Genomic DNA, 15,304 nt, shown 5'->3' on the forward strand with positions numbered 1-15,304 from the left:
CCTTACATAGCAGCCTGGGATACATCTCATCTGGGCCTGGTGATTTATCCACCTTTAAGCCCGCTAACTCAGCTAATACTTCCTCCTTTTCAATGCTAATTTGTTCAAGTATATCACAGTCCCCCTCCCTGATTACGACATCTGCATCGTCCCTCTCCATAGTGAACACAGATGAAAAGTAATCATTCAAAACCTCACCTCTGTCCTCTGGCTCCACACACACATTTCCTCTTTGATCCCTAAGGGGCTCCACTCTTTCTATGGTTATCTTCTTGCCCTTAATATACTTACAAAACGCCTTGGGATTTTCTTTTATCTTGACTGCCAGTGTTTTTACATGCCCCCTCTTCGCTCTCCTAATTACTTTTTTAAGTACCCCCCCCTACACTTTCTATACTCCTCTCGTGCCTCCACTGTTTTCAACACTCTAAAGCCTCCTTTTCTTTCCTTATCCAATGCTCTATATCCCTAAACATCCAGGGTTCCCTGGACTTATTGGTCCTACTTTTCACCTTTACAGGAACATGTTGGACCTGAACTCTCACTATTTCCTTTTTGAATGACTCCCACTAGTCTGATGTAGACTTTCCGACAAGAATCTGCTCCCAGTCCACTTTGGCCAGATCCTGTTTTATCATATTGAAATCTGCCTTCCCCATTGAGTACCTTTATTTCTGGTCCCTCTTTGTCCTTTTCCATAACTACCTTAGATGTTACAGAGTTATGGTCGCTATCCCCGAAATGCATCCCCACTGACACTTCTACCACTTGTCCGGCTTCATTCCCTAGGATTAGGTCCAGTACTGCCCCTTCTCTTGTAGTGTCTATTCAAAAAGCTCTCCTGAATGCACTTTAAGAATTCCGCCCCCTTTAAGCTTTTTGCTATCCCCTCTAATATAGGGGATGTTGAAATCCCCTACATTTATTACCCTATTATTTTTGCACCTCTCTGAGATTGTAGTTGCAGTGACTGTAACTGTTACTTCTTGAAGTGCTGTTCATGTCTAATATGTTTCTAACCTCTTGTGTAATGTGTGTTTATGGATGTTTGTATGTGTCGGGGAGTGGGTGAAATGGCTTAATTTCCTGGGATGGTAAAGGGCTATGCACATTCAATCATACTGCTCTCTATTGCCTTGGAATAGGAATTAAGCCACGTTGAATTGCCAGCTGTAGTAGCATATATTGCTAGAGGTTTCATCATGTGAGTTGCTGGCTCCAACTGATCCACAGTCAGAGCCTTTTTCTCATCCCCAATATTTTTATAACTAATGAATTAAAATGCTCAAAGAAAATGAAAAAAATATGCATTTATTAATGCTGCTCTGATTTTTCTCCTGGGTTGCTTGCCAGTAAGTAATTTTTAATTCCTGAAGGGTTGACAACATTAATGAAGATCAGTGAAGTTATTTGCTCCAACAATGTTATCTGTGCATCATTTTTGTAGCTGTTCACTGGCTATGTACCTGTGGAACTTAGCAGTTTTAAACTCATAATACTAGTATTCTGAGAATAGTGTGTATTTTGATCCCAATAATATTGGAAATGCATATGAAAGTAGCATTATGGAGGACTTCTTATGTGTATCTTTTTTGGGATCTGGAAGTGTTTGTTGTAGCTAAACATCCAGACCATATTTAAGAATGTATGGTGCTAATGGTACTACTAAGCTGGTGGTAATATGATTCGGGGATATTCACGAATGCACAGTCCTGGTGGTAATACTGATGTTTCTGATATGAATTTATGTAAAAAAGTTCAATCTTTATTTGGTTGCTGGGAGCCAGAAAGACATTCATTTAACCGCTAGCTAGATTGGAACTTACTGGAACTCCATTTAAATGTACTGTTTAGTAATCAGAAGCAAATCTATAACCTTGTGCCCAGTGCTTCACAGAATTAAAGAGCTCCTCAGCAGGACCAATGTTTTGATGTGTTGCAACCAGGGTGAGAAATAGAAAGCTTTCCATGATCTCATGCTTGGTAGTATTCATTGAGAATTGTTTTTCAATTGCCCTGTTATCTCTGGCCAAGGACTTGAAAAAATAGAGATTAAGCTGTTTGAACAGACAAATTGTGACTTGAACAATGCAAGAAGTATGAATTGTTCCCAATGTGGCATGCACTTGACATTCAGCCATGAGAGCAAAATGATGGGTTTGGTGTCAAATGGGGATAAAGTAAACTATTTGGTGTCCCTTAAATGGCCTGATATCCTGTTTTATGCTACACAGCTAATGAGAATCTTTGTTGTGAGACAAATCCGATCCTGTTGCTAATTTGGTGCTTTAACATTTTGCCCTCACAGCATCCAAACCAAAACTTAAATACAAAATATATATTGATGCTTATCACCGGTTCTTTATTTACCTTTATCTTGGGTTTTGGGTCTTCCACATGCACACACTGCTGGATGTTTGGGGTAAAAGCAAGTGGCCTCAGTGTTTACTTGACAGCCTTCTCACCTTTACTCCCTCAATGTTCAGTATCAAAGCTGTGCGACATCAGTATGTTAGCCATCCCCTTTCCTGCTCTTCCGTTCCCTTCCCCATATTTTTTCACTCTGCTCTATGTTTTCACATTGAATAATTGTGAAATGATAGCTTTGAAAACACTATAAGCAGTTTTAAAAAAAAAGTTAGTTGTGCTTTTATCAGAAAGTGGTTATGCAGTAGTGGAACCACCTCAATTTATTATATTTACTGCTCGTGATGTATTGCTGATTAGTAACTAGCATCTTTATCAGTTGTAAAAGAAATGTTAACCTTAGCTAGTGATAGCATTGATGCCTTTGAGTCAGAGGGTCATGGGTTCAAGCCTCACTACAGGACTTGAGTACATAATCTAGGCCTTCACATCAGTACCGTACTGAGGGAGTGCTGCACTGTTGGAGGTGCCATCTTCTGAATAAGATGTTAAACTGAAGCCGCATCTGCCTTCTCAGGTAAAAGATCCTATGGCAGTATTCAAATAAGAGTAGGGCAGTTCTCTACAGTGTCCTTGTCAACACTTACCTCTTAATTAATAGCACCAAAACAGATTATCTGGAGATTTATCTCATTGCTGTTTGTGGGACCAGTCATGTGCAAGTTGGCTGTCATACTTGCTTACTGTGCTTTGAAACAGCCTGAGGGCATGAAAGGTGCTATATAAATGCAAGTTCTTTATAACTTAGCAACAGGTGATATTTCCGATATCCTTTTTCCTTTTTCCAGGTGAAACGGTTAATGTTGGTGATGCCCTGTGTGAAATTGAAACGGACAAAGCTGTCGTTACCTTGGACTCGAGTGATGACGGTGTGCTAGCAAAAATCATGGTAAGAAAATTAATTTCCTATCAAGAGAGTCATTCATCATCCATACTCACAAAGCATGGTAAATAGGTACCAGCTCAATTCAATGTTGTGCAGTTCAAGGACAAGGAAAGGAGGCTGTGAAAATTGAAGGATAGAGTTAGACTTTTCTCAGCAGCTGCTAATGAATGAAATTGGCAGACCTTGACTCTATGGAGATCAATTGCTGGTTGAACTGCTTGGAATTGATGAAGGAAAGTGTGTTGAAGAGGTACACCTGCAATTCGGAGGTTTTGATGTTACCACAGTTTTTCGTTCTGTCTTCATATGCAACTCCTCCAGCAAGAGTTGTATTCAGGTGCTGAAAAAGTTAATAGTCTGCCTGGGTTGATGTCAGATCTGGATTACAAAATGGGAAATAAATGGAACGTTTTATGAAATAAGCAGCTGCCTTCATGAACCTTAGGAGATTTATGGTTTTCCTCTAGGTTACCAGAGGGTGTGGCAGAAAAGTGCTGACATCAATCAGGATTTTACAGAGAAAGGCATGCTTTATTTAGATGTTGCTGCTGATTTCTGTTGTCTCAGTGGTTTTGGTTACATGGGCCTACATTAATCTGGCTTATTTCTCATTAATTTCTCTGTCCGCTATCATTTATCCTGCACTTTAATTAAATGGAATTACCAGTAGTTTTAAATGAAGTCTGTAGGCCTTGGTAATATTCACAAAATTAACAATAACGTTCTATACTTGCTCAGATGCAGACTGTTCTACACCCATAAATGGGTCGTATTGATTTTATTTTTCTTGGAGTCTTATTGATGATTGGAGGAAACTATTTCAGCCTATAATGTGTACAGGAAAGATTTATTGAATGTATGCTGATCAGTTCTGGAATCTGCTGACTTAGTGCCTGAAGGTAGAAGCTAACAGTGCCTACTACCAAACAAAACTTGATTAGTATATAGACTGGTTTGTAATTTTCAGCTATACTTAACTAAATAATGCATAAGGAGCCCTTAAATATATCACCCAGGGAACTGATTCTTAAAATGAGGAATGTCATTGGCAAATCTGTCTGAAGTAACGGCATAATTGCTCTGAGATTTATTGACATCTCCGAAGTCCTGGCAGTGTTAGGGATAGCTTCTCCAGTCCTACAGTTTGCTGCATGACCTATTAACACAAGCAATGAATTGACTGCGCTCCTTCAACAGTTCAGTGAGAAATCCCTTTATAGCGTTGTAAAGATCAGGAAGTTCCCTGGTTAAATTTCTACAAAATTTCTCCTGCTTTTCTGCATTAATGTTTTGCACCATGGACCCTGTCGCTAGGTTTTCCATTGTAAAAATAAAAATTGCTAATTAATATATTTCAGAGCATTGAATAACTGAGGTATCTCAATCTAATATAGTAACAATCTTCTGCATGCACTTCCTGTGTACAAACCCTTACTTCCTATTGTCACACTTTTGTATCTCAATTTTCCATTATTGATGGTGGCGAGGTGCGTGGGAGGGGTTGTTGGAGAAAAAAAACAGCGGAAGGTAAGGGGGACCCAACAACATAGTTACCCTGGCTGGAGGGATTGGGAAGGTGAGGTGGAGAGGGTGGACAGCATGGGTGGTGGTGGAGGGATGGCATAGGAGGGATGGTATAGGGATGACATGATGGGGATGAAAGGAATAGGATGGGTATAGCATGAGAGGGTTGTCATGGGAAGGGGATTTAAATAAGTACTGTTAAAATAAAGAAACTAATTTTGCTGGAAATGTCTTGCGGGTCTCTGCTAGTTTAGAATGAAAACAGAACTTATCATGTTGTAATTAAACCTTCTCAGCAGTGGTGGCACTGCAGTACCTTGGTTTAGCAGATCTTCCTGTAAAATGTTTCTGCTCCAACCAACTGCACATTTCTGCTTTCCAATTTGCTATGTGTTGCTATTTAACTGTTTTATAAAACCGAATTACTATATCAGAGTAAGGATATGTGAATTTAAAATGGGAACAAAACTAACTGTACACACTGGACAAATTATCTCCTGCCTTTACCATTGTTTAGCTAAAGACGACACTTGGTCTGCACTGCCTGTGTCGACGGCTACGGGAAATCAGCTAGCGCATCAGAATTTGGAGAACAGGGCTGTGCAGCTTTAATATTGCCAATAGACTCTTCATTACTGTTTTCCATTCTGCACTTAGTATAGGATTCGAGGCTAGTTTAATAGAGTTTGATATATAAAATGCTTACTATTCATGAATGAGTGTTGAATATTTTGCAAAGTTTCCCAAAGCATCAAGAATTTTTGGTTGATGTTGTTTGGCTTTGATCTCTTAGCATTTTTAGAATGTGCTTCTACTCCCTTCCCCCAACCTAAAACAATGTATTTCTTGTGGGCATTTTTTTTTATGTAAAAGGATGTTCCTTAAACAGAAAATACTGGAAATATTCAGGTCTGGCAGTATCTGTGGAGCGAGAAACAGAGTTAGCATTTCAGGTCTGTGACCTTTCATCAGAACATTATTTTTAATGGCAAAAGTAAAGAAACAAAAGATGTGTCTAGAGGAGGTGTGGATGGCAGGATCCTGAATAGCTGCCATCCAAAAGCAAGGAAAAGAATAAAAGAGAGAAACGAGAGAAAAAACAAACCAGCAAAGAAAAAGGAAATAAAATGGGGACAGGGCTTACAATCTAAAATTGTAGAAGATTGAATTAGAAGCCTGTAAAGTGGCCATATTCAATAAGTACGTCCCTTGTATAGAATCTCACTTAAAATATTTGACAAATAGAATCCCATATCCACTGCCTTCACAAGAGCCAGTGTTTCTGCAGTCAGGGTACTTCCCAAGCTAAAAGATAACATTTTCCATTCTTACCCATAAGAAATATTATAAAACCAGCTGAACTAGAATATCCATCAGGAAGATCCACAAGTGAAGCATTGTAAAAATCACTAGTTTCATGTGCTTTGGGTCACCTAAGGATAGGAGCTTAAATACACATTTCTCAGAATTTTTTTTATTTTAATGTTTTATTTGCCCTTAGAACACCCCAAAATCGAGACTGTTTTATCATAGTATTTAACTCCAACACATCAAAGTGAGCATCTGGTCTACTCTGAGTGCACAAGTTCAACTGACCAATCAAGCTTTACAATTGCTCTAAAATAAAAGCAAAATACTGCTAGTTCTGAAGAAGGGTCACTGACCTGAAACATTAACTCTGCTTCTCTCTCCACAGATGCTGCCAGACCTGCTGAGTATTTCCAGCATTTCTTGTTTTTATTTGCAATTGCTCTGTCTCTTCTTTAGAGATAACATCATCATCTTTCTGTGATGACCAAGCACGATTAACCGGATTGGGGGTAATTCTCTCTAAATAGGATTTTTCATTTTAAGTTATTCCAGATCTACTCTGCTTAACATTGTGACCAATATATTTAAGCCCAGAAGCTTGACTCCCAATTTTAAATTCTAGTCTAATCTTATTTACCAATAAAACATTGTGGAATCTGCTTTCAGTTGAAAACAACCTATTTTCAGCAAAACCGATATCAGCAAAAAATACAGCACCCTCGGAGCATCATTCAGGACATAGATACATTTGTTTGGCTCCATAGTTTTCCTTCTGCAACTGCTGGCTCATTGTGTGGTTTCAGAAACACTTCTCTCTAAGAAGTATTGCCCTGCAGAAATGCAGCTTTTATGTCGATTGATCTATGATGCCATGAATATGTGATCAAAAGAGCTAAAAGGATTTTGAAGATGGGATACAGATTCAAGGTTTTGGACAACAGATACAGGGGGAATGTAAGGAAGAACCTTTTTACGCAATGAGTGGTAATGACCTGGAACTCGCTGCCTACGAGGATGATGGAAGCAGAAACGATCAATGATTTCAAAAAGAAATTAGATAGGCACATGAGGAAAATAAACTTGCAGGACTACAGGAACAGAGCAGGGGAATGGGACTGACTGGATTGCGCTACAGAGAGCTGGCATGAACTCGATCGGCCGAATAACCGCTTTCTCTACTGTAATAACTCTGTGACTTCTGGCCAAAGAAGGGGGTGCAAAGTCGACAGTGACAGAAGAAGAGCTCAGCATGATGCTGAGCTCGAAATTCATTGAGGTGGGGGCATACGCGGATGAAGCTGAGGCCTTTGCTAAGGACAGATCGTTTAGGGTCAAATAGGGGAAAGTCAGAGGGTATTGCGAATACACAGCAAGGGATAGGTTTGGAAGAAGGGATGGGTCCTGCTGAGCATTCCCAGCATTTTCTGTTTTTATTTCAGATTTCCAGTATCTGCAATATTTTGCTTTTGTTTTTTAAACAGCTTGGTTGACTACATCATGGGTTAATGTTACGACCAGGTGAGAAGGGGCCCAGGGGTTCCCTCTCAGCCTTTGCCTGGTTTAACCGTAACAGGGTTTAATTTGAAAACACTGTGTTTTTAGCTCCCCCTTAGTGAATCCTTGTTTAGATTTTTAGATTTAGAGATACAGCACTGAAACAGGCCCTTCGGCCCACCGAGTCTGTGCCGACCGTTAACCACCCATTTATAATAATCCTACACTAATCCCATATTCCTACCACATCCTCACCTGTCCCTATATTCCCCTCCCACCTACCTATACTAGGGGCAATTTATAATGGCCAATTTACCTATCAACCTGCAAGTCTTTTGACTGTGGGAGGAAACCGGAGCACCCGGAGGAAACCCACGCAGACACAGGGAGAACTTGCAAACTCCACACAGGCAGTACCCAGAATTGAACCTGGGTTGCTGGAGCTGTGAGGCTGCGGTGCTAGCCACTGTGCCACCCAAATTGTGCACTGCTCCAATTGTAAGGCAAAGAAATCAAACAGGTTTCCTTAGATTTATCAAGAAAGGTAGAAGTTTATTAATCTTGAACTCTAATCCAGTTAACGACTACTAAAGCATGGCTACATGACCCGAACCCAACCAGACCCAACGACAATTGTTGGGTTTGAGTTGGGTCTCTCTTCTGGGTCTGGCATTCGTCCTCGGGTCCGCTCGGATCGGGCCTGGCCGAGTAAGACACAGTGCTGCCTTTTGCTCAGGGAGGGAAAAGCTTCAAAATTTGAACAGCCAGGATGTCAAGACAGGAAATGTGTATCCAGACTTCACACTAGTTTGCAGTGAGTGAGTGAACATCTCCATTCCATCCAAGAAAGAGCACAAGCTCTTTGATATAATCAACTTCATTCCAGTAGTCGGATTAGGTCAGGCATGGGAAAAAATCAAAGGACTCAGGCCGGGTCGGGTTCGGGTTGGATGTGGTTCCTTCAGGCTCGAGTCGGGTTTCAATTGCATACCCGAGCAGGCCTTTAACAACTACGAATAATGCGACGCGACCGTGCAAGAATGCACACGCAATAAATACACACGCAGATAGAGACAGAAAAAGTGGAAAAGAATAAAGGGGAAAAGTGTGAGACAATATCTGGTAGTTCCAGTCCTTTAGGTTCACTGTGGAGCCTTTGGTTGCCGGTAACTCTTGCCATTTGTTAGGCCCAGTTCAGGCTTCAACTTGTCTTTTCTCTCTTGAGGTTTACGTGTCTTATTATTGTATGGTATTACCTTAGCAGTCTCTGGAATGCGCTGCTTTACACCTTCAATGTCTGGTGATCAAAATCCATTTGGATTAATTGGAGCAGGGAATAGTCCTTTATCTCCACAAGCAGCTGGTCTTAGGATGCAAATATCCTTCCAGCCCAGTGTCTGGTGATCTTCAAACAAATCATTTCTTCATTCCAGCAACAGTTTAAAATTAATGTTCAAAAGACAAAATAAATATGCCTCATTCTTGGCTGGTGGGGGTCTGCATGACAGTTAACCTTACGAAGTGCAGAGTAATTGTTCTATGTAATAGTAATTGAGAGTTAGTGTTTTAAACTAGGTTAGACCCATGTCACATCGTTACAGCAAAATTATAGTATGCCAATAACAATTTAGACTTGTGGAGGATCTTTGACATATAAAACTTTCTGAGGCAACTGAACAGGGCAGTATTAAGGGGAACAGAATGCTGAACTAGTGGAGAGGGTTTAGATGGGATGTTTTTAAATGCTGATTTCATTTCCATAGACTATCAAGTCAAGCATGTTGGTATAAGTGTTCCAACAATTCAGTAGCTGAAGAAAGATATTATGAAAGCCCCATTGGGGAACGTGGCAGCTCTTCTAATGGATACAACCTGTAAGTATGCAGCCTACATCTTCTAACTGGCCACAGTGGCAATGGTGAATCACAAAGACCCACATAGTCATTTGCAGCATATCTGATCATTTCTATATCTGAAGTGATTGAGCTTTACCCACAGAATGTAAGGAAAGTCAACATCAGGAGGATAAACTATTAGATCTGTCACTAGGATCTGGAGATGACAAAGAACAGTTTCACAGTCAACTGAGGAACAGAGATTAAATTTAGAACCATAGAAGGAGCAGATATGGAGAAATGGGTAGTTATCTCAGAAACCAGTGGAGGAATGGAGAACAATCCAGTAATGCACTGGAGGAATGGAATAGCATCCATGGAAAACAGGAGCAGAGGAAAAATGATGGCATAATCCAGGACATCAGAGAAGTGGAATCCAATTGAGAAGTTAGTGTCAGGAGTATTGGTTGAATCCAGGAGAGCAGTTGGGGAGCCAAGGGCACCAGGAGGAGGACCCAAACTAGGACCCTGGAAAGGGCAAGATCCAGCCCAGAAGACCAGTGGGCAAAGGAAAGCAATGTACTTTAGACTGGGAAGCAGGGGAATAGCTTTCAGTGTAGAAGTCAACACAGTCAGCAAACTCATAGGGCATTGACCAACAAATCTATAGTACAACAGTTAGCCAATCCATAGTATCTCAGTCAGCAAATCCATAATACAAAAATCAGCAAACTTATGGTCCACTAGTCAGCAAATCCATAAAATATCAACTTTTAGTATACCATTCAGTGAACTTGTGATCTACCAGAAAACCCATTGTACATCATTATCTCAGGATTTTTGTTCAGGTCTGAAATAATGTTCATATATCATAGAGAATTTCAGGTGGATGAGATAGACAGTAGCTGGATATTCACAAGTCAATTATCTTCCCTGTACTGAACATTCAACTGTAAATCACATGGGGAGGGGTGAAGCTTGAACTGTATGCAGTAAATACACATATTTTGCTAGGCATACCAGTTGAGGCATTTTGGAAGGCTGTTTTCAGTTAACTTTGTTGGTCAAACTTCTGATAAATGATTACTAGAGCCTTTCAGTCTGCTACTCGTGTCTAATGACTACAACACATGATACTCCACATCTTATAAATGTCTAAAATACAGTATTTTAACAAACACACATTGCTTTCACATGTTACATGGTGATTCAATGACCTCAACTGTATTACCCTCACTATAAATTGTAGCCAATGGCGAATGGATTGTGATCGCAACAAAATCTTGGAAGATAATGGTAAAGTACTGTGGTCACTGTCAGTATAAGTGGCGTGAGGAATATGCCAATAACAATATCATGGAGAGAGGGCGGACAGAATGTGTAGGATGAGGTGGGATATAGGACTGGTAGTCAGGATCTCTATGTAGGTGGGGACAGCAGAATTATGGAATAGAACAGAACTGGACTGCAAGGGTCTGAGAAATTGGGGGCAGCAGGTTGATATGTGAGCAGATTGGGGTTGAGCTAATTAGTTATTTTTAAGATAATTTATTTTGCTCCCAAAAACTAATCATTGCAAAAGTTTGATTAGGTGTCTGGAGCAGTGTTTGTGGAAAATCAAACCTACATGTGATTCACATGTAAAACATTCAATGTAATCAATTGTCAGTTAACAGCAGAATTGTTTTTAAAACTGTGGCATTTCCTCACTTAAAGCCAACCTGGGGGATCCTCTAGATCTGGTAATAGTTCTGCTAAATATTCTTGCTAAATGCATACTCATACAGCATACCTATAAAATTTCACAGACTTAACTGCTGTATAGTAATTCACCATTCCACATTGTGTATTCTTGTGACTTTGGAAGTCTAATCAAGTTGTGAAAGTTTCTTGGGAAAATTAGGAAAGTTAGTTGCAGTTTGTATAGTGACGGGGCTGATTTTGACAGCTGCTGATGAATCAGGAAAGTCAGGGTTTCAGACTTTATTGCATGTTGTTATTTTAACAAACAAATTGATTATATGTCAGAGGTGGGAATGAGAGGCTTTAAACATGTCCTTGGAGCTTGATGACTACATGACAGATTAAATTGATCAGAGTTTACTGAAAGCAGCACATATAAACAGAGTTAAACTAAAGCACCGTATTGCTGTTCTGTTGTCTGCCACAATATCAGACAGTTGTAAAATACAATATTTATTGCAGTGGTTTTGGGAAGCTGAGTGATTAAAAGATGGATCTACTCATAGATCAGTTACTTTTTAACATCTTTGGTTAAATGTGAAAACATTTTCATGTTTATATTGAGTGCTGAGCAGACAGTCAAGTAAGCGTCCATCATTTATAGTAAATAGCAAACAGTTTGGGGAAAAAATGTAGCATGATTGAAACATTGAAATGTGATATGATCAACCAATCCTAATATGAGAGCCTTGCTGACTTTGCAGTGGTGCAATACCCTGTTCTAAACATCATTATCATTACATTGTAAAAAGGCATGTTCATTCACCAGAATGTTTGGCCTGAAACACCAGAGCTCCTGGGATTTGATTTTACCTCTGAGTGACTTTTGCAGAAGTAAAATTTCACATAATTGCAAGCCAGCTGGGAAATTAAAATATGCAGCCATTGTTGAAAGCGATAATTAGATGTTTCCGAGGGAGACGCAAGGCTGTAATTTAATCAGTTAAGTCACTGGAACCCTCGTCCCCGTCATTGAACTGCATTTTTTGACTCTGTTCTATATAGTAATATCTGAATGTATGTGTTTTCAGGGATAATATAACTGTTGCTTTGTTACTCCTCGGTGTGACCAGTGCCTGCTTGATCTGATTTGGAAAATGTTTTGAATTGCCATTTTTTTTCAATAAGGTCCAATGTGTTTCAGAGCTGGAAGTGATAATCTGTGTGATTTTAATGGACTCGAAAATCAGCTTGTTCTGATGTGCTGCTTTGCCAGTAGTAGCTTTAAGACCTAACTCAAATTGGTAAAATAAACCATGTGACTTTGATTCATAAGCTCCAGTGGCTAACTGTGTGACAGCTTGTCTTAGATTATCCAACTCTGCGCAGTACAACAGGGTACATAATACAGTGGACAGTTCAAATACCAGTCCATTCTGTGATGAATTGCCATTATTTTCCCTTTGAACAGTCATTTTTTTCTAATGTTCATGCTACTTGTACCTTTTGTTGCATTTCATCACCTTCTGATTACATTTTTCTGTTGATTTTACCTTGACTAAAACTGCAAGTACTGGTTCTGACTTCTCAAAAATGTAATTGCTCTGCACCAATTCCTGCATTTTGCCACTTCTAATTCCAAAGGCTATCTACAGGACCCCTTAAGAAGAATACTGAAAACTGGCACAATACTTGACTGAAAGAAATGAGCAGCACTTCGAAAGCAACAGTGCCAAAGATTGCATTCACTGAGATCTAAGGAGGCTTCAGATTTGTCTTTATCTCTGTCCTTGTGTTTTCATTCTCTAGTCTTCTGGTGAAAAAAAACTATCTAAGATTTTGTGCCTGTCATCTTCAACAGTAAATCAGTGAGTTGTTGTACTGATGTGATGGCATAATACAGTCTGATGTGCAAGCGGGTAGAAATGTTTAGTACAGATCCAGACTTATACCTGGCAAAGGATACATGAAAAATTAATCCTAATGCCAATCCAGGTACTTGTGAGTTACGTGCACACTTTGCCTTAACTACATCAATGCAAAGGCAACAACTTCCATCGAAGAATTTAAAGATCTGAAGTCCTTGCTAATTGCTTTTGGGGCATTTATGTAAGCACGTTTTTAAGTTTTCTGACCTCCTTCCTGATTTCAAGAGGCAAGCACATCTTGAATGCGGAATGTCTTCAGTTTCTGACACTAGCTGGATGAGCCTTTACAGCACCATGGTATTTGTTGCCAAAGGATGGAGCATGGATGGGCAGTTTGCAATACAGAGGATCAAAAGCAGATGCTACAGAATGGCTGGAGGGTTACACAAGACAAATACATTATCAAAAATAAATTGGAGGCCCTGGCTGAAGGCCTTTTGCCATTGTCAATTGCAAAGAATGAAATGCTCAATTACCAACCCCTTTCAGCTTTGCTGTGCTTGTCACGTAATTGGGAACTCTGTGTTGATATTATGGGTTAAGAACACCAATGACTGCCACATTTTACCCCTCTGCTCAAGTTGTACAGAGACGAAAAACAGAAGGCGATATAGAGAGTCAGAAAACTGCAAAGGCAGTCAGGAGATGAGGATGCAGTAGTGAAACTAGAGGTTATCAAACAAGTTCACCCACTGACATGGGGATGTGTAGCATATCCATTAATTTGTATTATTAGGTAGATGGTAAACTTACAACACAGAAGGAGGCCATTTCCATCCATCGTATCTGTACCGGCCAAACGAGAGCTATCCAGCCTAATGCCACTTATCAGATCTTGGTCCTTAGCCCTGTAGGTTACATTACCTCACATGCATATCCAAGTATTTTTTCAAACGCAATAAGGGTTTCTGCCTCAACGACCCAACAACCGTGAAGGAGCGCCGATATAGTTCCAAGTCAGGATGGTGTGCGACTTGGAGGGAAACTTGCAGGTAGTGGTGTTCCCATGCGTCTGCTGCTCTTCTGGGAGGTAGAGGTTGCAGCATTGGAAGGTGCTGTCGAAGGAGCCTTATAGAGTTGCTGCTGTGCATCTTGTAGATGGTACTCACTGCTGCCACTGTGCGTCAGTGGTGGAGGGAGCGAATGTTTAAGGCGGTAAATGGGGTGCCGATCAAGTGAGCTGCTTTGTCCTGAATGGTGTCGAGCTTCTTGAGTGTTGTTGGAGCTGCACTTATCCAGGCAAGTGGAAGGTATTCCATCACACTCCTGACTTTTGCTTTGTAGATAGTAGACAGGCTTTGGGGAGTGAGGAGGTGAGTTGCCGCAGCATTCCCAGCTTCTGACCTGCACTTCTAACCACAGTATTTATCTGGCTTATCCAGTTTAGTTTCTGGTCACTGGTAACCCCCAAGATGTTGATGGTGGGGGCTTAATGATGGCAATGCAGTTGAATGTCATGGGGAGATGGTTAGATTCTCTCTTGTTGGAGATAGTCATTGCTTGGCACTTGTGTGGCGTGAATGTTACTTGCCACTTATCAACCCAAGCCTGAATGTTGTCAAGGTCTCACTGCATGTGGGCACGGACTGTCAGTATCTGAGGAGTTGTGAATGTCACTGAATACTGTGCAATCATCAGCGAATATCCCCACTTCTGACCTTGCATTGGAGGGAAGGTCATTGATGAAGCAGCTGAAGATGGTTGGGCCTCGGGCACTACCCTGAGGAACTCCTGCAGTGACTTCCTGGGCTGTGATGATTGGTGTCCAACAGCCACAACCATCTTCCTTTGTGCTCGATATGACTCCAACCAATGGAGAGTTTTTCCCCTGATTCCCATTGACTTCAATTTTGCTAAGGCTCCTTGATGCCATACTCGATCAAATGCTGCCTTGATTGTTACAAAAGTGCTTCCATTATTTGTTAAATTTTTTTGAGGACTTGTTTTTTAAAACTGAAAAGATTCCATGGATTTTTTTTTTACAAAGTTCAATGAAAGGATACTTGAGATGTTGTTTGACAACAACCTTTGCTAGAAATCATGTGCTTTAAACTCAATAAACAACAGAAACCTTGGTGATCTGGGGAATATGTTTACAGAGAAGCCACATGTCAAGGTTTATGGAGGTCAGGAGGTTGACTTTCTATTTGGAGATTGTTTTCAGCTCAGTTGGGGTGTGGGCTGTTTTTGAAGACAGTTGGTGTTTTGCTTTCCAA

At 40.4% G+C, this 15,304-nt stretch overlaps 1 protein-coding gene across 2 annotated transcripts in view; it reads left to right on the forward strand.

The window, feature by feature from the left end:
* Positions 1-15,304, forward strand: part of pdhx (pyruvate dehydrogenase complex component X) — a 257,707-nt gene that overhangs the window by 44,467 nt on the left and 197,936 nt on the right. For both annotated transcript variants that reach the window (XM_068045918.1, XM_068045917.1), the window contains exon 3: positions 3,216-3,316. In XM_068045918.1, coding sequence (XP_067902019.1) covers positions 3,216-3,316 — 101 coding nt within the window. The remainder of the gene's footprint in view (positions 1-3,215; positions 3,317-15,304) is intronic.

The sequence above is a fragment of the Heterodontus francisci genome, chromosome 14, assembly GCF_036365525.1.
Source record: "Heterodontus francisci isolate sHetFra1 chromosome 14, sHetFra1.hap1, whole genome shotgun sequence".
NCBI lineage: Eukaryota > Metazoa > Chordata > Chondrichthyes > Heterodontiformes > Heterodontidae > Heterodontus > Heterodontus francisci.